The 24,639-nt window shown below is 46.5% G+C and overlaps 1 protein-coding gene across 1 annotated transcript in view; it reads right to left on the bottom strand.

Moving 5' to 3' along the window:
- Positions 1-597: 597 nt before the first annotated feature.
- LOC140193721 (laminin subunit beta-1 variant-like) overlaps positions 598-24,639 on the bottom strand; it is a gene marked incomplete at its 3' end in the record, with an annotated part of 78,344 nt that continues 54,302 nt past the window's right edge. Inside the window, exons 4-5 of the mRNA XM_072250886.1 lie at positions 852-987; positions 598-726 (exon numbers count right to left, since the gene is read on the bottom strand). Coding sequence (XP_072106987.1) covers positions 598-726; positions 852-987 — 265 coding nt within the window. The remainder of the gene's footprint in view (positions 727-851; positions 988-24,639) is intronic.

Raw genomic sequence — 24,639 nt, 5'->3', positions numbered from 1 at the left:
AACACAGGCAGCTCTCCCACCCTGGGACAAACCGCCTCCAGGTCTGCAGTCCTCAGCCCTCGACTCTGGGCCTCGCCAATCTGAGAGGGATGTGGGGTGTTACCTCCCGGATCTCGGCCTGAAATTCCTCTGTTTATTCCTCTCCACTGCTGGTGCCTGTCCTGGGGAGTTCCTCCAGCGTTTTGTGTGTGTGTGTTGCTCAAGATGCAGAACCTTGTGTTTGTAAATGTTTAACATCGCAGAGAATCAGAGGTGTGATGTTAAACATTTACGAACACTGGCAACACACACAAATTGCTGGTGAATGCAGCAGGCCAGACAGCATCCATGGGAAGAAGCACAGTCGACGTTTCGGGCTGAGACCTGAAGAGACTGGCGTCCCAGCCGGGCAGAGACTTTCGTCTGTAACTCCCACCAGTTCGCTGGCCAAGGCTCCACAGAGGAGCTTAGGTAGAGCCCAGACAGAGGGGTGTGGTGCTCCACACAAATGGTCTTAGCTCCTCTGACAGGGAGTCCATCTCCCACTGAGCCACTAAATGACCAGAGCACTTTCTCCAATTGACCCTGGCGAGGATGCAGCTGAGAAAACCCACTGACAGCCTCGCATCGCCTGTAGGTCAACAGGGTTGGTGATCGCAAGGAGGACGTCGTCAGCATAGGCCAAGAGGACTATCGTCATCTCCGACTCGCGCAGAACCAGACCTGTCAGTCGCTGCCGAAGAAGAACTAGTTTGGGTGGATCACTTGGGACCACACGGACATGAGAGGGTCTGAGTCACACTGGTACCCACAGGGAGACTCTGGTCCACCACCACCCTGTGCTGGATCCCCTGAGCTGTCCCTGTACTCACCGGTCTCTGACTGCCACCATGTCCTCTCCCCATTCTGGTCGGTCAGGTAGATGACATTCTCCACACGATGGCTGTTTCTGCTCGAAGCCGAATTGTAGGGTCTCCGAGAGTCGCACTGGAAACATTTCTCCAACTCCTGAAATATTCGGGGGACAACTTTACTGTTACCATCTCCCGGAACCCCTCCTTCTTCCTGGTCTGTCAATAAACTCCGGTGGAGAAAGTTTAGAGACAGCACCAGGTTAAAAATCACCCTCTCACATCCTGGCACTGTATTTTTCCCAGAGTCTGGCTGCAGTCCAATTCATTTGTTAACTTAGCAGCAGCAGTACAATACAATACAGTATTCCGCATGGTCAATATTCCTGCATGGTCAATATTCCCGCATGGTCAATATTACCACGTGATCAATAATGTATGAATGTTTGATGGCTCTACGTCTGTCATCATCATCATCATCATCAGGTGCCGTGTCCAGTCTGAGCTTTGACTGCCATGGCCCACACACTCCTGTTTCGGGTCAAGTGGATCAATTCATTGGTATTCATTTCCAGTTCTCTGGCTGTTGTCTCCATCATCATTTGTCTTTGTCTTCCTCTTGCTTTCTTCCCTTCAATCTTTCCCATAATTACCGTGCATTCTAACTCGTCTTTCCTAATCACATGTCCAACGAAGTCACGTTGCCTTTTCATGATCTCATACATTATTTCTTTTTTTGTGTTTGCTCTGTTCATGACATCCTCGTTAGATATTTGTTTTGTCCATGATATTCTTTGTATCCTCCTCAAAAACCACATCTCTGCTGCTACAATTTGTTTCCTCATGTTACTAGATATTGTCCAACATTCTGAGCCATATAACATAACTGGATAAACGTAACATTTCAGTACTCTGAGGCAGGTTGTCATGCCTAGTTTAGTGTTGGTCAGTATATTCTTCATTCTCGTAAAGGTGTCTTTTGCCATCCCTATTCTTCTTTCGATGTCCATGTCGCACCTGCCGTCTGATGTCACCAGCTTCCTAAGAAGCAAAAATTCTGTTTTACTTGTTTTATGTCTTCCCCGTTTATTCTCAGCCTGCAGATAGGATTCTCCTTCTTTTTGGATATCACCATACATTGTCTTTTTGCAATTGATAGATAGACCCATTTTTGCACTTTGTTCAGCAATTATATCAATTAAGTTTTGTAATTCTTCCTCCGTACTTGCAATTAACACAGTGTCATCCGCATATCTGAAATTATTGATGTTTTCACCACCAACTTTGATTCCCAAGATGTCTCTTATTTTTTGTAATATTGTTTCACTGTACACAGTAAATAAATCAGGGGAGAAAACACACCCTTGTCTACGTCTGTACCCACTGGAATTTCGAAGAATGTTGGGAAGGGGATCTCATTGAAACCTTTTAAATATTGAAAGGCCTCAATAGAGCAGATGTGGAGAGGATGTTTCCTCTAGTGGGAGAGTCTAGGACCAGAGGACACAGATAGAGCGGATGTGGAGAGGATGTTTCCTGTAGTGGGGGAGTCTAGGACCAGAGGACACAGATAGAGCGGATGTGGAGAGGATGTTTCCTGTAGTGGAGTTTAAGACCAGAGGACACAGATAGAGTGGATGTGGAGAGGATGTTTCCCATAGTGGAGGAGTCTAGGACCAGAGAGCACAGGCTCAGAATAGAGGGACATCCCTTTAGAACAGAGCTGAGGAGGAATGCCGTTAGCCAAAGGGTGGTGAACCTGTGGAATTCATTGTCACCGATGGCTGTGGAGGCCAAGTCATTGAGTATATTTAAAGCAGTGGTTGATTGGTTCTTGATGAGTCAGGGCATCAAAGTTTACAGAGAGAAGGCATGAGATTGGGGTTGAGAGGGATAATAAATCAGCCATAATCGAATGGTGAAGCAGACTCGATGGGATGAATGGCCTCATCTGCTCACATGTCCAATGGTCTAAACTACAGGAAACACACAGAGGGTCAGGCAGCATCTGTGGAGAGTGAAGTGGAGTTAATGTTTCAGGTCCAAGACTTTGGTCAAGACTGGGAAAGAGAGAAAACAGGTTAGTTTTTGGTGGCAATGAGGGAGGGGGATGGATGAGTAGAACAAAGGGAATATCTCTGTTATGGTGAGACCAACTGGATTGACATGGCCAATAGAGGCAGATGATGCTTCCTCGTCTGTCTTGTGTTACCAATAGTGGGTCAGTGGCACCTGCCCCGTAGGGCTGGGTGCACGATAGAGTGGCAGGCTAGCGTAATCCTTTACAGTGCCTGTGATCAACAATTTCCACCATTGTCTGTAAGAGATTTTATACATTCTCCCCTTGACGATGTGGGCTTTCTCCCACATTCCAAAGATGTACCGGTTACCGTTAGCAAGCTGTATACATGCTAACTGATGCCAGAAACGCGGCCACACTTGTGGGCTGCCCCAGCGCACTCACAGATGGTGGCGGTCGTTGACGCAAACAACACACTTCACTGCATGTTTCAAGGTACATAGGACAATAAAGCTAAGCTTCAAAATCTTTTTAAAAAACAGGTTTTTTCATAAAAAATAGAGCTGCTGGATTCTTGCACTGTCCAACTCAGATATCTCCAGTCTCTCAGCTCCATTTTAAAGGAATGTCCTATTCTGAGTTCCCAGATCCCTTTGTTCTACCACGCTACTGTTCACTAGGTAAGAGCTACCCTGGTTGGTCCTGCTGAAGTGCAATACCTCGCACTTGTCTGCATTAAATTCCACCTGTTATTTTTCACCCTATTTTCCCAGCAGGTCCAGATTTCATTGTAAGCTTTGATAGTCTTCCGCGCTGTCCACTAATCTTGGTGTCATCTGCAAATTTGCTGATCCAGTTAACCACATTATCACCCAGATCATTGATATAGGTGACAAACAACAATGGACCCAGCACTGATCCCTGCGGCACACCACTAGTCACAGGCCTCCAGCCAGAGAGGAAACCATCTATGACCACTCTCTGACTTCTCCCACAGAACCATGTCTAATCCAATTTACTACCTCATCCTCAATGCCAAGCAACTGAATCACTTTGACTGACCTCCCATGTGGGACCTGTCAAAGGCCTTGCTAAAGTCCGTGTAGATAGGTTAGACATGAAGCCATGTGACCATCCCTCATCAATCTATGTCTGTCCAAGTACTCATATATTCTGTCCCTTACAATACCTTCCAATAACTTTCCCACAACTGATGTCAGACTCACCGGCCTATAATTTGCTGGCTTATTTTTAGAGCCTTTCTTAAGCAAAAGAAACATCATTAGTGATCTTCCTGTCCTCTGGCAGCTCAGTAGCAGCTAAGAATGTTTTAACTATCTCTGTTAGGGCCCCAGAATTTCTGCACCTGTCTCCTCAGGATTGTCTTGTCAGGCCCAGGAATTTATCCACCCTAATTTCCTCAAGCCGGCAAACACCACCTCTTCTGTAATCTGTACAGGGTCCACGAGCTTGCTGCTGCTTTGCTCCATTTTGATAAAGACAAAGTTTGAGATAAACTGTGCTATCTCCTCTGTCAAGTTCTGTTTATTTTCCTGAGTTATTTCAGGAATGGGTTTCTCTGGACCAGTTATTGTTTTCCTAGTCGGGGACCTGTACAAACAAGCATGGTGCAGAGACAGCAAACTGATCACACCATTGGCTGCAGCTGACAATGGTGATTACAGTCCGGGTGAAAGATGAGCCCCCTGCTCTGCCCAGCACACTGTGAGCTGTGGGTGACTGACACATACGAGAAACCTGTCCCCTGTCTCATAGAACGTAGAACAGCACAAAACAGGCCCTTCGGCCCAGCATGTTGTGCCGATATTTGAAACTACTTTGAGATCAATCAATTCTAATGATTCCCTCCCATTTTTCTATCATGCATTAGCCATTTCTCCCCGGGAAGAAGTCCCTGCCTGTCCACTCGGTTTATTCGTTATTTCTATATTTTGTTCTGTACAGACATCCCACCCTGCAAAAACTCATTTCAGGGAGGTAGCACCCCCGCCCCCTGCAACCCCATATCCCCACCCCCACCCCCCAGTCGACCTCCAAGGGTGTATGTAATACTTTGTTTAGTGATTTTGTCTAATCTGTAAACCATGTTGGGTATATGCAGAAAATGTGACATTAAAATATGTACTTATATTATATTATCAGGTTTATTCTATTACAACTTTAAGCAAGTCTACAGGGAGTTTGGCCTCATCACGTAGGACATCAATAGAGTAGCTCCTTAGCAGCCAGCCAGCTAGTTTAAATAACGTTAGCTACGCTAATGAACGAATGACACCTGTTAAACTCACCTCAACATGTCTTTTACGTTTTAACCCACCATGGGCAATAGAAAAGTCACTGTTGCAAACAATGCAGCGAGCAACACTGTCATTATTTTTGAGGTCGACTATAAAGCCTGCCCACAGAGAAAACTGATAGGTCTACTTAGCACGAAGAGAGACCAATCAGGATGCTCACTCTCCCTCTCAAAAAAATTGATTTCCGGGATATTGTATATAATTTCCGGGTGTCAGGGAGCCGCTATCAATATGCGGGAGACTCCCAGAACCTCCGGGAGAGGTGGAATGTCTGTCTCGATCACAGCAACAGCCCCTTCCGGCCCAACATGCTCACTCTGCCCAGTTACACCCATGTGACCAACTAACCTACTAACTGTGGGAGGAAACCAGAGCATCCGGAAGAAACCCATGCGGTCACGGGGAGAATGTATAAAACCTTCACAGACAGCGGTGCGAATGTGACGATCTGTGCCCCTTATCATCTTATACACCTCTATCAGCTCCTCTCCCATCCTCCTTCAGTCCGAAGTGAAAATCCCGAGCTCACCTAGCCTTTGCTCATAGGACATGCTCTCTAACCCAGGTAGCAGCCTCAGTGGTCAGCGCCCTCTCTAAAGCTTCCACATCCCTCCTATAATGAGGTGAGCAGAACCGAACCAGGTCACAGCTTCAGAGCCGAGGAGACAAAGGAGTGGAGATGATATAATCAGTCAGAGATTCCCTGGAAAACCCTCTGCCTGCTTGAGGGTGTCTACTTGGGGGATGAGTTCAAGAGCTGTGAGATGATGTTGCAGGTCTACGAAACCCTGGTTAGACCACACTTGGAATACTATGTCCTTCCTATCTGGGTGATCATAGCCTGGGATGGCAACTGCTCTACCTGTGAACACAGAGAGATGTGAACACAGCTCAGCGCATCACAGAAACCATCAAACAGTTGCTCAGAACTCTTCAAGATCAATTCTTGACCTCCCAGTTTACCTCGTTATGACCTTGTGCCTCATTGCCTGCACTGCACTCTCTCTGTCACTGGTACACTTTATTCTGCACTCTCTCTGTAACCGGTACACTTTATTCTGCACTCTCTCTGTAACCGGTACACTTTATTCTGCACTCTCTCTGTAACCGGTACACTTTATTCTACACTCTCTCTGTCACCGGTACACTTTATTCTGCACTCTCTCTGTCACCGGTACACTTTATTCTGCACTCTCTCTGTAACCGGTACACTTTATTCTGCACTCTCTCTGTCACCGGTACACTTTATTCTGCACTCTCTCTGTCACCGGTACACTTTATTCTGCACTCTCTCTGTCACCGGTACACTTTATTCTGCACTCTCTCTGTAACCGGTACACTTTATTCTGCACTCTCTCTGTCACCGGTACACTTTATTCTGCACTCTCTCTGTCACCGGTACACTTTATTCTGCACTCTCTCTGTAACTGGTACACTTTATTCTGCACTCTCTCTGTCACCGGTACACTTTATTCTGCACTCTCTCTGTAACTGGTACACTTTATTCTGCACTCTCTCTGTAAACGGTACACTTTATTCTGCACTCTCTCTGTAACTGGTACACTTTATTCTGCACTCTCTCTGTAACCGGTACACTTTATTCTGCACTCTCTCTGTAACCGGTACACTTTATTCTGCACTCTCTCTGTCACCGGTACACTTTATTCTGTACTCTCTCTGTCACCGGTACACTTTATTCTGCACTCTCTCTGTAACCGGTACACTTTATTCTGCACTCTCTCTGTAACCGGTACACTTTATTCTGCACTCTCTCTGTAACCGGTACACTTTATTCTGCACTCTCTCTGTAACCGGTACACTTTATTCTGCACTCTCTCTGTCACCGGTACACTTTATTCTGCACTCTCTCTGTAACCGGTACACTTTATTCTGCACTCTCTCTGTCACCGGTACACTTTATTCTGCACTCTCTCTGTAACCGGTACACTTTATTCTGCACTCTCTCTGTCACCGGTACACTTTATTCTGCACTCTCTCTGTAAACGGTACACTTTATTCTGCACTCTCTCTGTAAACGGTACACTTTATTCTGCACTCTCTCTGTAACTGGTACACTTTATTCTGCACTCTCTCTGTAAACGGTACACTTTATTCTGCACTCTCTCTGTAACTGGTACACTTTATTCTGCACTCTCTCTGTAACCGGTACACTTTATTCTGCACTCTCTCTGTCACCGGTACACTTTATTCTGCACTCTCTCTGTCACCGGTACACTTTATTCTGCACTCTCTCTGTAACTGGTACACTTTATTCTGCACTCTCTCTGTAAACGGTACACTTTATTCTGCACTCTCTCTGTAACTGGTACACTTTATTCTGCACTCTCTCTGTAACCGGTACACTTTATTCTGCACTCTCTCTGTCACTGGTACACTTTATTCTGCACTCTCTCTGTAACCGGTACACTTTATTCTGCACTCTCTCTGTCACTGGTACACTTTATTCTGTACTCTCTCTGTCACCGGTACACTTTATTCTGCACTCTCTCTGTCACCGGTACACTTTATTCTGCACTCTCTCTGTCACCGGTACACTTTATTCTGCACTCTCTCTGTCACCGGTACACTTTATTCTGCACTCTCTCTGTAACTGGTACACTTTATTCTGCACTCTCTCTGTAAACGGTACACTTTATTCTGCACTCTCTCTGTCACCGGTACACTTTATTCTGCACTCTCTCTGTAACTGGTACACTTTATTCTGCACTCTCTCTGTAAACGGTACACTTTATTCTGCACTCTCTCTGTAACTGGTACACTTTATTCTGCACTCTCTCTGTAACCGGTACACTTTATTCTGCACTCTCTCTGTAACCGGTACACTTTATTCTGCACTCTCTCTGTCACCGGTACACTTTATTCTGTACTCTCTCTGTCACCGGTACACTTTATTCTGCACTCTCTCTGTCACCGGTACACTTTATTCTGCACTCTCTCTGTCACCGGTACACTTTATTCTGCACTCTCTCTGTCACCGGTACACTTTATTCTGCACTCTCTCTGTCACCGGTACACTTTATTCTGCACTCTCTCTGTCACCGGTACACTTTATTCTGCACTCTCTCTGTAACCGGTACACTTTATTCTGCACTCTCTCTGTCACCGGTACACTTTATTCTGCACTCTCTCTGTAACCGGTACACTTTATTCTGCACTCTCTCTGTCACCGGTACACTTTATTCTGCACTCTCTCTGTCACCGGTACACTTTATTCTGCACTCTCTCTGTCACCGGTACACTTTATTCTGCACTCTCTCTGTCACCGGTACACTTTATTCTGCACTCTCTCTGTAACCGGTACACTTTATTCTGCACTCTCTCTGTAACCGGTACACTTTATTCTGCACTCTCTCTGTCACCGGTACACTTTATTCTGCACTCTCTCTGTCACCGGTACACTTTATTCTGCACTCTCTCTGTAACTGGTACACTTTATTCTGCACTCTCTCTGTAAACGGTACACTTTATTCTGCACTCTCTCTGTAACTGGTACACTTTATTCTGCACTCTCTCTGTAACCGGTACACTTTATTCTGCACTCTCTCTGTCACTGGTACACTTTATTCTGCACTCTCTCTGTAACCGGTACACTTTATTCTGCACTCTCTCTGTCACTGGTACACTTTATTCTGTACTCTCTCTGTCACCGGTACACTTTATTCTGCACTCTCTCTGTCACCGGTACACTTTATTCTGCACTCTCTCTGTCACCGGTACACTTTATTCTGCACTCTCTCTGTCACCGGTACACTTTATTCTGCACTCTCTCTGTAACTGGTACACTTTATTCTGCACTCTCTCTGTAAACGGTACACTTTATTCTGCACTCTCTCTGTCACCGGTACACTTTATTCTGCACTCTCTCTGTAACTGGTACACTTTATTCTGCACTCTCTCTGTAAACGGTACACTTTATTCTGCACTCTCTCTGTAACTGGTACACTTTATTCTGCACTCTCTCTGTAACCGGTACACTTTATTCTGCACTCTCTCTGTAACCGGTACACTTTATTCTGCACTCTCTCTGTCACCGGTACACTTTATTCTGTACTCTCTCTGTCACCGGTACACTTTATTCTGCACTCTCTCTGTCACCGGTACACTTTATTCTGCACTCTCTCTGTCACCGGTACACTTTATTCTGCACTCTCTCTGTCACCGGTACACTTTATTCTGCACTCTCTCTGTCACCGGTACACTTTATTCTGCACTCTCTCTGTCACCGGTACACTTTATTCTGCACTCTCTCTGTAACCGGTACACTTTATTCTGCACTCTCTCTGTCACCGGTACACTTTATTCTGCACTCTCTCTGTAACCGGTACACTTTATTCTGCACTCTCTCTGTCACCGGTACACTTTATTCTGCACTCTCTCTGTCACCGGTACACTTTATTCTGCACTCTCTCTGTCACCGGTACACTTTATTCTGCACTCTCTCTGTCACCGGTACACTTTATTCTGCACTCTCTCTGTAACCGGTACACTTTATTCTGCACTCTCTCTGTCACCGGTACACTTTATTCTGCACTCTCTCTGTAACCGGTACACTTTATTCTGCACTCTCTCTGTCACCGGTACACTTTATTCTGCACTCTCTCTGTCACCGGTACACTTTATTCTGCACTCTCTCTGTCACCGGTACACTTTATTCTGCACTCTCTCTGTAACCGGTACACTTTATTCTGCACTCTCTCTGTCACCGGTACACTTTATTCTGCACTCTCTCTGTCACCGGTACACTTTATTCTGCACTCTCTCTGTCACCGGTACACTTTATTCTGCACTCTCTCTGTCACTGGTACACTTTATTCTGCACTCTCTCTGTAACCGGTACACTTTATTCTGCACTCTCTCTGTAACCGGTACACTTTATTCTGCACTCTCTCTGTCACCGGTACACTTTATTCTGCACTCTCTCTGTAACCGGTACACTTTATTCTGCACTCTCTCTGTCACTGGTACACTTTATTCTGTACTCTCTCTGTCACCGGTACACTTTATTCTGCACTCTCTCTGTCACTGGTACACTTTATTCTGCACTCTCTCTGTAACCGGTACACTTTATTCTGCACTCTCTCTGTCACCGGTACACTTTATTCTGCACTCTCTCTGTAAACGGTACACTTTATTCTGCACTCTCTCTGTCACCGGTACACTTTATTCTGCACTCTCTCTGTCACCGGTACACTTTATTCTGCACTCTCTCTGTCACCGGTACACTTTATTCTGCACTCTCTCTGTCACCGGTACACTTTATTCTGCACTCTCTCTGTAACCGGTACACTTTATTCTGCACTCTCTCTGTAACCGGTACACTTTATTCTGCACTCTGTTATTGCTTTACCTTGTTCCACCTCAGTGCACCGGATCTGTATGAACTGTGTGCTGATGAGATTTTCACTGTGCATGTGACAATAATAAACCCTTTTACCACTCGATCCATCTATTTCTGATATTCTTTGCGCATAGGATGTTGGAGTCACTGCTGTTACCCGTACAGAGATTCTGACGAGCCTCCTGTCAGAGCCACAGCGGTCACTTTGTGCGGTCTGGAACATAGCTGGGTGTCTTGCTAATCCATCGCAGGGGTGTAGGTCACCACAGAGCAGGGTGGACACAGAAAGCAGATTCCTTCCCCTCAGGATGTTACTGAATGGAACCGAGTTTCAGACTGTTAGATTCACGGATGGCCTTGCTCCTCATTGTCAGCCTGCACTGCCCTTTCTCTGTAACTGTAACACTTTATTCTGCATTCTGTTGTTGTTCAACCTTGTTAGAGTCATAGAGCATTACAACAATAAAACATGCTCTTTGGCCTATCTATTCGAGCCAAGCTACGGTTCTGCTCAGTCCCATTGACCTACACCCGGACCATTTCCCTCCAAACCCCTCCCATCCATGTACCTGTCCAAACTTCTCTTAAATGTTGCAATCGAACCTGAATCCACCACTTCCACAGGCAGCTCATTCCACACCCATGGCTCCCTCTGAGTGAAGAAGTTCCCCTTAAATATTTCACCTTTCACCCTTAACCCTCCAGCTCTCGTGTCACCCAACATCAGTGGAAAAAGCCCGCTTGCATTTACCCTATCTATACCACCCCCGTCATTTTGTACACCTCCATCAAATCTCCCCTCATTCTCCTATGCTCCAGGGAGTAAAATCCGAACCTATTCAATCTTTCCCTGTAACTCAGTTCCTCAAGTCCCTATAACATCTGCACTCTTTCAATCGTATTGCTATTTTTCCTGTAGATGACCAGAACAGCACACAATACTCCAAATTAGCCTGATTCTGCTCCTATGACCTACGGTCTCAAGTCCCGGCAACATTGCTGTAAATTTTCTCTGTACTTTCTCACTCTTAGTGATATGTTCTACCCCGGTGTTCTGTGGAATGGACTCATCTGAATGGACAGTCAACAAGACAAGCCATCTCAGGCTGTGTGAGAATAATGAACCAGATTACAGAGCAAAATATGACTCGCAAACCTCAAGAGTTCCATCTGAACTTTGTGACATTCAACTGTGATCAGGCCGATTGTTGGCTTGTTCTGACTGCCCACTCCACTAGCACGATCTTCCCAACTCAGCAGGCTTGTCCGAACGCCCCCCTCCTCAGGCACTGAACTCATAGCCTTCCGATAGCTCGCTGTAGCAGGTTCGTTAGAGAATTCCAACCATCTCCCATTGGAATTCCTCAGTCTTGTTTCGATGTAGGCCCTGAAGGCACAGGGTCATAAATCCCTCATACTCTCAGTGGTAAATGCTGAGTGGGCTGACAGATGGCATCAGGACTGCAGGGATGTGACAGATCACCCCAGCCACAGGCACCAGGTCCAGCAAGACACCACACGCTGGAGCCAGGCAGGTGATCCCAGAACAGTCCTGGGGAGTTGCAGAACTGAGGGAGAGGGGACAGTACTGAGGGAGGGTCATACTGTGGGGAGGGGACAGTACTGAGGGGGGAGTCATACTGAGGGAGGGTCACACTGTGGAGGGGGGCAATACTGAGGGAGGGTTACACTATGGGGGGGAGGTCCATTACTCAGGGAGCTGACCGCCACAGTACAACTCTAGAAATTTGCTGGAGTCTTTGGTGAAAGACTAAATCTTCTGAAGCTCCTGATGAGGCTGCTGTGCTGTCTTCTTTGTAACTGCATCAATATGTTGGACCCAGGACAGATCCTCAGAGATGTTGACACCCAGGAACTTGAAACTGCTCACCCTTTCCACTGCTGATCCCTCAACTTCCTCTTCCTGATGTCCATGATCATTTCCTTGACCATGGAGATGTAGATGGTGGAGGGTGGCCTCCTCTGGTTATGTTGATGTGGGCAAGTATGGAGGATGTTGCTGTGAGTAATGAACGGTGTGTCTCCACACATTGACTCTCCTCAAGGCTGTGAGTTTACACCGGGTTTTGCCTCACGTGGCTCAACCATGCAGAATGGTGAAGAATGTCTGTCAGCACAGTCAGTGTTCGGGGACGTATTGAAAAGCCAAGTATTTTGGCAGGCCGTGCAGAAGGAACTAACCAGTGAGACGGGCAGGTTCTGCACCTGCTGGAAAACCAGGTCATTGAACGGATGCTGTGGCCTATTGAAAGCACGATGTCTCTACCTGCAGCACACAGCCCATGAAATCCAGCCTTTGATGTGCAATTCAGAAACCACAGCCCACTGTGAACTCTGTCTGTCAGCAAAGAAGTTCCTTTGTGGATCTGTCGTTCCTGTCAGTGAGGTCGGTGCTGAAGGTGTGTGGGGATGTGCAAATGTCGTCATGCAGCTATTCAGCACGGAAACAGGCACTTCGGCCCAACTGGTCTGTGCTGACCCAGATTCCCTACTAAGCTAGTCCCATTTGCCTGTGTTTGTTCCATATCCCTCAAACCTTTCCTATCCATCTATCTGTTCAAATGTCTTTTAAATGTATAAAAGTTCAAAGTAAAATACATATAAATTACTGTACACTATCTTCAAATTCATTTTCTTGAGGGCATTCACAGAAAAATAAAGAAATACAACAGAATTTACAAAAAGAACATACATACATACTGTACAGGAGCGAGATACATCAGTTAGTTGAGAGGTGTATTAGCAACAACATCAGTAAGACCAAAGAGCTGATTGTGGACATCAGACAAGGGACCAGACACCAGTCCTCACAGAGGGATCAGAAGTGGAGAGAGTGAGCAATTTCAAGTTCCTGGGTGTCGAGATCTCTGAGGATCTAATCTAGGCCCATCATATCGGTGCAGTTACAAAGCAGGCACGACAGCAACTACATTCCATCAGGAGTCTGAGGAGATTTGGGATGTCCCCAAAGACGCTCGCAAATTCCTTCAGCTGTACTGTGGAGAGCATTCTGACCGGCTGCATCACCGTCCGGTGTGGGGGTGGGGGGGGGGGTTTCATCACTGTCCGGTGTGGGGGTGGAGGGGGGGGTTTCATCACCGTCCGGTGTGGGGGTGGGGTGGGGGCTGCATCACCGTCCGGTGTGGGGGTCGGGTGGGGGTTTCAGCACCGTCCGGTGTGGGGGTGGGGTGGGGGCTGCGTCACCGTTCGGTGTGGGGGTGGGGTGGGGGCTGCGTCACCATCTGGTGTGGGGGTGGGGGTGGGGTGGGGGTTGGCCACTGCACAGGATCGAAGTAAGCTTCACCATGGGCTCTAGCCTCCAGAGTATTCAGAACATCTTCAAGGAGCGATGCCACAAAAAGGCAGCATCCTCCATTAAGGACCCCCATCACCCAGGACATGCCCTGTTCTCATTGCTACCATCAGGGAGGAGGTACAGATGCCTGAAGACACATACTCAAAGATTCAGGAACAGCGTCTTCCTCTCTGCCAGCTGATTTCTGAATGGACACTGAACCCAAGAACACTACCTCACTATTAATTTTATTTCTGTTTTTGCACTACTTATTTAATTTCACTCTATATATATATTTACTGTAATTCAGTTTTTATGTATTGCATTGTACCGTTGCCGCAAAGACAGCAAATGCTGGTGGAATTAAACCTGATTCTGGTTCTAATAACCAATGTGCAAAAGAAGACAAATTTTGTCTAAAGTAACACTGAGAACATGACTTGTGGAGTCCTTGACAATGAGTCAGTAGGTTATGGAATCAATTCATTGAGTAATGATGAGTGGCATTATCCACGTCAGTTCAGGAGCCTGTTGGTTGAGGGGTAATAACTGTTCCTGAACCTGGTGGTGTGGGACCTGATGGTTGAGAGGTGATAACTGTTCCTGAACCTGGTGGTGTGGGACCTGATGGGTGAGGGGTAATAACTCTTCCTGAACCTGGTGGTGTGGGACCTGATGGTTGAGGGGTGATAACTGTTCCTGAACCTGGTGGTGTGGGACCTGATGGGTGAGGGGTAATAACTGTTCCTGAACCTGGTGGTGTGGGACCTGATGGTTGAGGGGTGATAACTGTTCCTGAACCTGGTGGTGTGGGACCTGATGCTCCTGTACCTCCTTCCCGATAGCAGCAGTGAGAAAACATCATGACCTGAGTGGTAGGGGTGCTTGATGAGGGATGCTGCTTTCTTGTGGCAGGACTCCCTCACCTCTGCCCCTCAACGCAGGTGCCCCTCAGGGCTGTGTACTAAGTCCCCTCCTTTACTCCCTGTATATCCATGACTGTGTCACCACCCACGGCTCCAATCTGCTAATTAAATTTGCTGACGACACTACACTGATTGGCCTAATCTCAAATAATAATGAGACAGTCTACAGGGAAGAAGTCATCTCTCTGACACAGTGGTGCCAAGAAAACAACCTCGCCCTCAACATCGCAAAAACAAAGCTGGTTGTAGATTACAGGAGGAATGGAGACAGGCTAATTCCTATTAACACATATGGATCTGGGATTGAGAGGGTGAACAGCTTTAAATTCCTCGGCATAAACATCACCGAGGATCTCATGTGGTCTGTACACACAAGCTGTGTAGTAAACAAAGCACAACAGCGCCTCTTTCACCTCAATAGTTGAAGACATTAGGTATGGCCCCGCAAATTTGAAGAACTGTCTACAGAGGCACAATTGAGAGCATCCTGACTGGCTGCGTCACTGCCTGGTATGGGAACTGTACTTCCCTCAATCGCAGGACTCTGCAGAGAGTGGTGCGGACAGCCCAGCGCATCTGTAGGTGTGAACTTCCCATGATTCAGGACATTTACAAAGACAGGTGTGTAAAAAGGGCCCAAAGGATCATTGGGGACCCGAGTCACCCCAACCACAAACTGTTCCAGCTGCTACCATCCGGGAAACGGTACTGCAACTAAAGCCAGGACCAACAGGCTCCGGGACAGCTTCTTCCACCAGGCTATCAGACTGATGAACTCACACTGACACAACTGTATTTCTATGTTATACTGACTGTCCTATTGTACATACTGCTTGTTATAAATTACTATAAATTGCAGATTGCATATTTGAATGGAGACGTAACGTAGAGATTTTTACACTTCATATATTTGAAAGATATAAGTCAATTTAGTTTTGTGATGATATGCTCAGTGGTGGGGAGGGCTTTTACTTGTGATAAACTGGGCTGTGTACACCATCTTCTGTAGACATTTTCTGTTCCTGGGAATTGCTTTCAATATTCCTGCCTCAATCACTTTTCCTGATAACTCGTTCTAAGCACCCACTGCCCTCTGGGAATGAGAATCAACCATAAATGGTGACCCCCCCCCACCTCCGATTTTTACACAGTGACCCTCAGTTCTAGATTCTCCCGAAGGAAACACCCTCTCCACACCCACACAGCAGGGCCCACAAGGACATAAGAGACAGAAGCAAGTACAGGCTACTCGGCCCTAACAAGCTTACTATATCTTGCATCAGGTTGGGCTGATTTTCTACCTCGGCCACACTCCCCTACATGACCCTCTCACCCCTCGGATCCCCTAATTTCCGGACACCGACATTCCTGTGAACTTCATGACTGAGGCTCCAAGCTCTCTTGGGCAAAGGGCAAAAATTCTCCACCCACTGAGTGAAGACATTTCTCCACATCAAACACCAGAGGGCGTAATTTTAAGATGGTTGGAGGAAAGTATATGTGGAATGTCAGAGGGAAGTTTTTTACACAGAGCGTGAGTGTGTGGAATTCCCTGCCGAGGTGATAGACCACACTTAGAGAATTGTTTTTAGTCTGATTGCCTCATTATAGGAAGAATATGAAGCCTTTAGAGAGTGTAGAGAGGAGATTTATGTTGCCTGGATTAGAGGACATATCTCATGAGGATAGGTTGAGTGAGCTGCAGCTTTTCTCTTTGGAGTGAAGGAGGGTGAGAGATGACTCGATAGAGATGTACAAAATGATAAGAGGTATTCTTCCTATAATGAGGTGATCAGAACTGAACATAACATTCCAAAAGTGAGGTCTACTCAGGGTTTATAGAGTTGCAGCGCTACCTCATGGCTACACACAATCTATCAAAGCTGCAATAAGATTTATTACCTAGGTACGTATTTGTGACCACTCACTTTCTTGCAGGCTTTCTCAGAAAAATAAAGAAATACAACAGAGTTTATGAAGATCTATTCATAAATAAAGACTGACAAAGAAACAATGTGCAATCTATCTTCCCTCAAGATCTTTCTAACGCTCCCTCTCTCTCCCAGCCTGTCCACCCTTTTTTCATAAAGTGACCCACCTGGAGAACAATTAATCTAATAAACCACTTTTGGACTGCTTCCAAGGCATAAAAATTCACTTGAGATAAGGAAACAAAGACTTTGCATGAACTCCAGAGGAGAACACACCAATGCCCTATTACAGCTGCATGGACCAACCATTGCTCTGAGCAGGAAATTTTTACACAGCCTGAAAACTGCAAGCCATTTTAATAAAACTTTATATAAAAGAAAATTCCAGCTGTGTGGCAGCAAAGGTTATGCGTACAGGAGCATTTCCGTGTTCCTGCACAGTTTACAGGGAACATGTGCGAAGCAGAACAACAGTCTGGCATGGACTAGATGGGCCAAAGGGCCTGCTCCTGTGCTGTGGTGCTCTGTGACTTTGGGGGTGGGAGGGGATCGGTTGGATTCCCGTGCCAGGTGACGAGCTTTGCCACAATAACTGGATGTCAGCTCCTCACTGCAGGCAGGAACCTAGAGAACAGGAGAAGGGGATGAGGCTGTGATCCCACCACACCTCCCCTCAACACACGAACAACTCCCCCATGGAACTGGCTCACCACCAGTGGTGGCACAATGCCTACAGTGTGCACAGATTACCCCCTGCCACCCCCGGGACAGCAGCAAGGATTGCCAGATAAGGCCGTGGAACGTGACGCGCCTCCCTGCTCATTCCTGCGTGCGCAGGCAGCAGTGTCTCTGCTCGCCTTGTACCCCTGAAACTCGGACCCGGGGGGGTGGGAGCAGACACAGGGAACCAGGACAAGAGCTGCTCCGTATGCTCCTGTTATCCCGCATTCCCAACTCTCCTCATGCACAAGTGCCAGCAAATGGGATTAGAACAGATACTTTACAGCCAGCACAAACATAGAGTCATAGAACACCACGGCACAGGAAAAAGCCTTTCAGCCTATCTAGACCATGCCAATCTGCCTAATCCCACCCGGACCGTATCCCTCTCATCCATGTACTTATCCGAACTTCACTTCAAACCTGCTTCAAACAGTTCGCAGGCAGTACATTCACACTCACACCACCCTTAAATACTTCACCTTTCACCCTTAACCCATGACCTCTAGTTGTAGAGTATGGATCTATTTATTTTAGCACAGATTCCCCTTCGCACTAGTTATTGACTGATAACTTAAGCTCGCACATTGATTTGTAGCTCTTTCTGCAAAGTGAATATACACGTTAACTCTCCCCCGAGTGTGTGCCTTTATTTATTTGACACAGAAACAACAAATCAGCGACAAGTACGTACCTGAACGTCAGCAAACATCACCAACTGCATCGACAGCTACATGACGACAGAAGGACAGCGACAGTGAGAGGACAGAGTGAACCAGTGCAAGAAGGCAGTCACAGATGCTAACACAGGGATGTGTGAGTGACACTGCTCAGTACACAGCAAAGCTAAGGTGAAAATAATGTGATGATGGGCTTTAGTTGGGAAAGTTGATGAATTTGTTCATGCTAATGAGGACTCAGAATCATATATTGAGAGTTGAATTATTTTGTAATGCTAATGATGTGGATGAGGAAAAGAAATTCTCCATATTTCCTAGCTTCAAGGGTGCTAAACTGTACAGTCTCTTATGTAACGTTCAATGAAATTGTTGAAATTTTACAAAATCACTTGAGCCCAAAATCACTAGTAATAGCTGAGAGATTTAGATTTCACGAAAGGAACCAGGCAAAGGATGAAAGCATTGCCGAATACATTGCAAAACTGTGCAAACTTTCCCAATACTCTGTCTTTGGAGATGGACTTTCTGATGCATTAAGGGACAGGCTTGTATGTGGTCTGCATAGTCAAAGCACTCAAACAAGGCTACTGTCAGAAATTGACCTGGCCTTAAAATAGGCATTGACCAATGTCAATGTCAACATCAATGGAGACAGCAGCAAAGGCTGCTACAGAACTACAGAAAAAGATTTTGGAGTATGAAATGCACAAAATGTTCCTGAATGGTGCAAAAAGACAAAAAATTTATCGATGTGGCAAATCCTCCCTTGATGCAAATGACTGTGGCTCACAAGAAAAAAATTTGCAGCAAGTGTCACAGAGAAGGTCACATAGAGAGAATGTGAAAGGCAGACAAAAAGCACAACCCCACAGAGAAAAAGCAGAATGGAAATTTTCAAACACAAAACTAAACAAATGCATAAAGTGACTGAATGTGGAACTGAATCAGACAACACAGAGTCTGATAAAGGTGAATTGTCATGCCTGGAACTGCACAGTATTACTGAAGCAGATTGCAATATAATTATGGATCACAATAGATGTGTCTGGTGTAAAACTGAAGATAGAGCTGGACACAGTGTCAGCTTTATCTGTAATTTCAGAGGCTGACTACAACAGAATATTTTCTAAGCTGCAATTAGAAAAGACCTTGGTGATGCTAAAGATCTATACAGGCAAAAAAGTGTCTCCCAAAGGCAAACAGCAAGTGAATGTGATGTATGAAAGCAAAACACAGCCATTATAGTTTTATATGGTTGAAAGTAGAGGGCCAGTAACTTTCGGACATGAATGGCCGAGAAAAATCCAACTATACTAGCACACAATTAAAGCTCCCAGTGTGACATCAACAGGCAACTTCAGCCCAAATGGTAGCACTAACCAGAGACTGTCACAGCTGCTTAATGCTAATGAGAAGCTGATTGAGAAGGGCTTGGTAAACTCAAATGCATGAAGACCAGAGTTGAACTGGATGAAGCAGCAACACTAAGATCCCATAAAACAGGTCCAGTTCCTTACACACTACATCCTAAAGTGAGTACTAAACTTCTGAGCTTGGAGGTGTCTGGCATTCTCCCCAAGGTTGAGTGGAGCGATTGGGCCATGCCCATTGTCCAGGTAATCAAGAAAAGGAAGGCTGGAGGCATTCATATATGTGGGGACTTCAAGGTGAGCATCATCACTGTGCTGTGTACCCTCCCGAGGACAGAAGACACCTCTTGTGTCATTGACAGGTGGTGAGAGGTTTTCAAAGATTGACTTGTCACAAGCCTGTCTGCAAATGGAGATTGAAGAGTCAAGCAGGAAGGTCCTCACAATCAACACTCAGAAGGGACTGTTCCAGTATAATTGTCTTGTCTCTGGCATCGCATTAGCTCCAGCTGCTAGGGAAAGAGCAATGGGCCAGGTGCTCCAAGATGTCCCAGGAACACAATGTTACCTTGTGACTGGCAAGAATGGTGAAGAGCACCTCCAGAAACTTGGTAACGTGCTTACCAGGCTGAGTGAGAATGGTCTACGTGCAAAGAGAGAGAAATGTGTTTTTCGAGAGTGAAATCTCATATTGTGGGCACATCATTGACAAGCATGGTTTACGTAAGTCACGAAAGAAGACTGAAGCTCTGTTACAGACACCCAAACCGGAGAACGGGTCACACTCCTGCGGTCACTGGCACAGCAGTCGACGTATCAAGCTGTGATGAATCCAGATAGAATGCTTTCTACAGTGGACACAGCTCAGTACATCCGCCCCTCCATGGACTCTGTCTACAGCACGCTGCCTCAGTAAAGCCGTCAGCGCAGTAAAGCCGTCAGCGCAGTAAAGCCGTCAGCTAAGACCGCATCCAAGCCTGAAAGCACGTACCACCAGGCTCAAGGACAGCTTCTATCTTGCTGTTATCAGACTGTTAATGGACCTCTTGTACGAGAAGATGGCCACTTGGTCTCACAATCGGCCTCGTTATGATCTTGCACTTCATTGTCTGCCTGCACTCCCTGTAGATTTTACACTTTATTCTCCATTCTGTTATCGTTTTACCTTGTTCGAACTCAATGCACTGTGTAATGAGCTGATTGTATGAACAGTGCACAAGGCAAATTGTCCGTGGTACTGTGGCACATGTGACAATTATAAACCAATAGCAATGCTGGATGAACTAGCGGGCCTGATGTACAGGGTTGGCTGCCCTGGAACACAAGGGAAGGAGAGTGACCTCGTGGAAGTTTATAAAGCAGTGCGAGTTTTGGATAAAGTGGATGAGCATATTCCTTTCCCCAGGGCTGGGGTGTCCAAAAGTAGAGGGAATATGTACAAGAGGAGGGAGATCTGAGAGGGAACTGCTTTATACAGAGGATAGTGAGTACAGTATCTGGAATGAGGTGCCAGGGGAAGTACCTGAGGTGGGAATGATTGCAACATTGACGAGGCATTTGGATAGGTACATGGAGGGCAAGGGGTTAGAGAGTTATGGGCCAAACGCAGGTAACTGGGACTAACAGTGAGACTGCTCCAGTCAGCAGGGAACATTTGGGCTGAAAGGTCGGTTTCCCTGTTGTAGCTGTCTCTGTCTATCAGAAATGCTGCAGAGTGTGGGTGGGCTGTCACGGTCAGGTTCAGGACAATGAAAGGCACATCCACAACCTCCACTCTCTCCACATTTCACCATTTTCAGATTTCCACAACAAAAAAATCCGATGACCTGAGTTTAACCTGGTGTTTTGTGAACCAGACAAATCACCCGAACATCAGAACATGTTTAATTACAAGGTAGGACAGGAACTGAATGAGAGTATTGTCTGTCACACCCAGAACACGCGAGTTAGACTCCGCAAAGATACTTTTTTTCATCACACACCCACCCGGCCCCCTGGAACCCAGTGAGGGGGTCCACATTGTGTGTGTGTGTGTGTGTGTGTGTGTGTGTGTGTGTGTGTGTGTGTGTGTGTATGTATCTGTGAGAGTTTCTGAGTGTGTGAGTGTGGGGTGTGTGTGTGTGTGTCTGCAAGAGTGCGTGAGTGTGTGTGGGGTGGGTGTGTGTGTGTGTGTGTGTGTGTGTGCACGCGCGCGTGAGTGAGTGTGTGTGTGTGTGTGTGTGGGGTGTGTGTGTGTGTTTGTTTGTTTGTTGGTGTGGGGTGGGGAGAAGGGATCTAATTGAACTTTGCTTCACACCTCTCAGCCCCATCAGAACTGAAGATCCAGCAGTGAGTGTAGACAGACTGGATCCTCCTTGGATCTCTGTGAGCAGTCCTGATCACCCTGTTTTGGAAGAATGTGGAGAAGACGGAGAGGGTGCAGAAGAGGTTCAGTAGGACGCTCACAAAATGCTGGAATGAACTCAGCAGGTCAGGCAACATCCAGGGCTGGGCAGAAGCCAGAATAAGAAGGTAGGGTGAGGAGGGAGGCTGGCAGCTTGTCCTCACGTTGTTATTCTGCAGGTATGCCAGTGCTGCCTGCCTACTGCACTCACACCAGGCTTCAGAGCCTCCACCGGCTGTTCACTCCTCCCTACTCCCTGCGATTGCTGTCCCCTGCACATTCCTGTGCTTCGACAGAACTCACACAGAGCACTCCCCTGCGCTGTCTGAAGCCAAGTCCAACAATTTTCATTTGGACGGCTCTCCCACTGCTCCCCATCCCTGCATTGCCAGCCCACAATCAGAGCTTGCGTTGGGTCCACAATTTACACTTAATCTAACATCTCCCTTTGTTTGCATTCACCTTGAAAGGCCTCAAAGTAAAACTCAAAGTCACTTGGCATCATGTCGTGATCACCCTCCCACAGTCCGGCTGATAATTTACACATACAATGTAAACGGTGAGCGTTGGAGAAACTTTCTCACTGTTACTCGCAGTGAAAGTGAGGACAGATATTGCTCCTCTTGGGCCTCCCCCTCCTGCAGTAGTATCTTTTCATGATATTGACTAGGAGATGCGACTGGCCAAACAATCTCTGTCATTCTTCTCTCTCTCTCTCACACACACACACACACACACACACACACACACACGTTCAATACTACTCAGTCATCAGCTCCCAACAGTCACACACGAAGTCTAACATGGAAATGAGCTGTTGTCTATCACAGAACAGTACAGAGTGAACATTGACAAACTGTTTATAGAACACTACAGGATCTTTGGCCCACAAGCTTGTGCCAACTTCTTAACCTCTTCTAAGGTCAATCTAACCCCTCCCTCCTACATAGTTCTTCATTTTTCTATCATCCATGTGCTTTTCTAAGAGTTTTTTAAATGGCCCAAATGTATCTGCCTCTACCCACCACCCCTGGTAGGGCGTTCCACACACCCACCACTCTCTGCATGAAAATTCTACCTCTGATACACCCCCCCCACCACCACCAATACTTCCCTCCAATCACTTTAAAATTAAGCGCCCTTGTCTCTGGCTGTCCACTCTACCTATGCCTCTTACATCTCTATCAAGTCATCTCTCAGCCTGAGGGTTAGATTGCTTGTGGAGTGGGGTCCGTCATAACTGCTGAACAAGCTGAAAGGGCGGTTAAGGAGGCATATGGTGAGTTGGCCTTCATTAATCAGGGGACTGAGTTCAATGCTACAGCTCTATAAAACTGGCTAGACCACACTTAGAATATTGTGTTCAGTTCTGGTGTCCTCATTAAGGGAAGGGTGTGGAAGCTGTAGAGAGGGTGCAGAGGAGATTTACCAGGATGCTGGATGAGGATAGGCTGAGTGAACTAGGGCTTTAATCTTTGGAGTGAGGAGGATGAGAGTTGACCTGATAGAGGTGTACAAGATGATAAGTGCATAGATAGAATGGCCAGACAGAGACTTTCCCAGGGCAGCAGTAGCCAACACCAGAGGACATCCATTCAAGGTGATTGGGGAAAGTTTGGGTGGGGGGGGGGGGGAATGTCAGAGACAGATTTTCTCCCTACACAGAGAGTGGTGAATGCATGGAACCAATGTTCTCTCTAATTCAGGAGGGAGGAGAAGATGGCGGCGCGATGCAGTGCGCGCGGCCGTTCCGAATGATATCGTATGTGTTAACTAGGGACTGGGCACAATCCTGATTTGATGGAGACAGGCGTGAGAAGCGCAGAGGAACACCTGGAGAAACTTCTGAAATGCCCGCTTTGCTGCCGCTGCTACTGTGCGATCGAGAATCTCCGGAGGGGAAGGCCCCAAATCCTCGGCTTTGCCTATTGCCTGTTGCCGGGGCAGTGGTCGAAGCACTCGGCAGAGATGGTGCTCGGTGCTCGGTGTCGGAGAGCTGGTCAGAGGCTCGGAGTTTTCGGACGGACTCGGAATCGGACTGTGGTCAGATGCTTCCGGGATGCTGCATTGGCAAGTTTGCGGCGCTGGAGGTTCACCGTCTGCGTGAGATGATGGGACTTTCGAGAGACTTTGAGACTTTTTTCCGTGCCCATGATCTGTTCTTTATCAAATTACGGTATTGTTTTGCACTGTTGTAATTATATGTTATAATTATGTGGTTTTTGTCAGTTTTTCAGTCGGTTTGTCATGTGTTTCTGTGATATCATTCTGGAGAAACATTGTATCATTTCTTAATGCATGCATTATTAAACGACAATAAAAGAGGACTGTGTGTCCTCATAATCTAATCTAATCTTATCTAATTTTTTTTTTACCACTGCACGAACCAGGAAATTTTTACACGGCCTGAAAACTGTGCAGAACTTCAGTTTAAATATTAAAATTCTAGCTGCATAGAAACAAAGGCTACTTGTGTGGGCAACACACATCAAAGTTGCTCCACCATCAACTCTGCTTTACAGGACGAGGGAGATGTTCTCCTTTTTTAAAGAAAGGGGCTTCCCTTCCTCCACCATCAACTCTGCTTTATACTTCTCTTCTACATGTGTGGGAACATTTTAGTTACTGTGCAGTCACACACCTGCGGACCTTGGAGGGAACAGTGCATGGAACGTACAGCCAGGGGTGGTGGTAGAGGCAGGTACATTAGGGGCATTTAACAATCTCTTAGACAGACCCTTAAGCATACACTTCCCAACACTGTATTGCATCTTCCACTTCTTTGC

The sequence above is a fragment of the Mobula birostris genome, unplaced genomic scaffold (assembly GCF_030028105.1).
Source record: "Mobula birostris isolate sMobBir1 unplaced genomic scaffold, sMobBir1.hap1 scaffold_747, whole genome shotgun sequence".
Classification (NCBI taxonomy): Eukaryota; Metazoa; Chordata; class Chondrichthyes; order Myliobatiformes; family Myliobatidae; genus Mobula; species Mobula birostris.
This window is presented reverse-complemented; position numbering and strand designations above follow the sequence as displayed.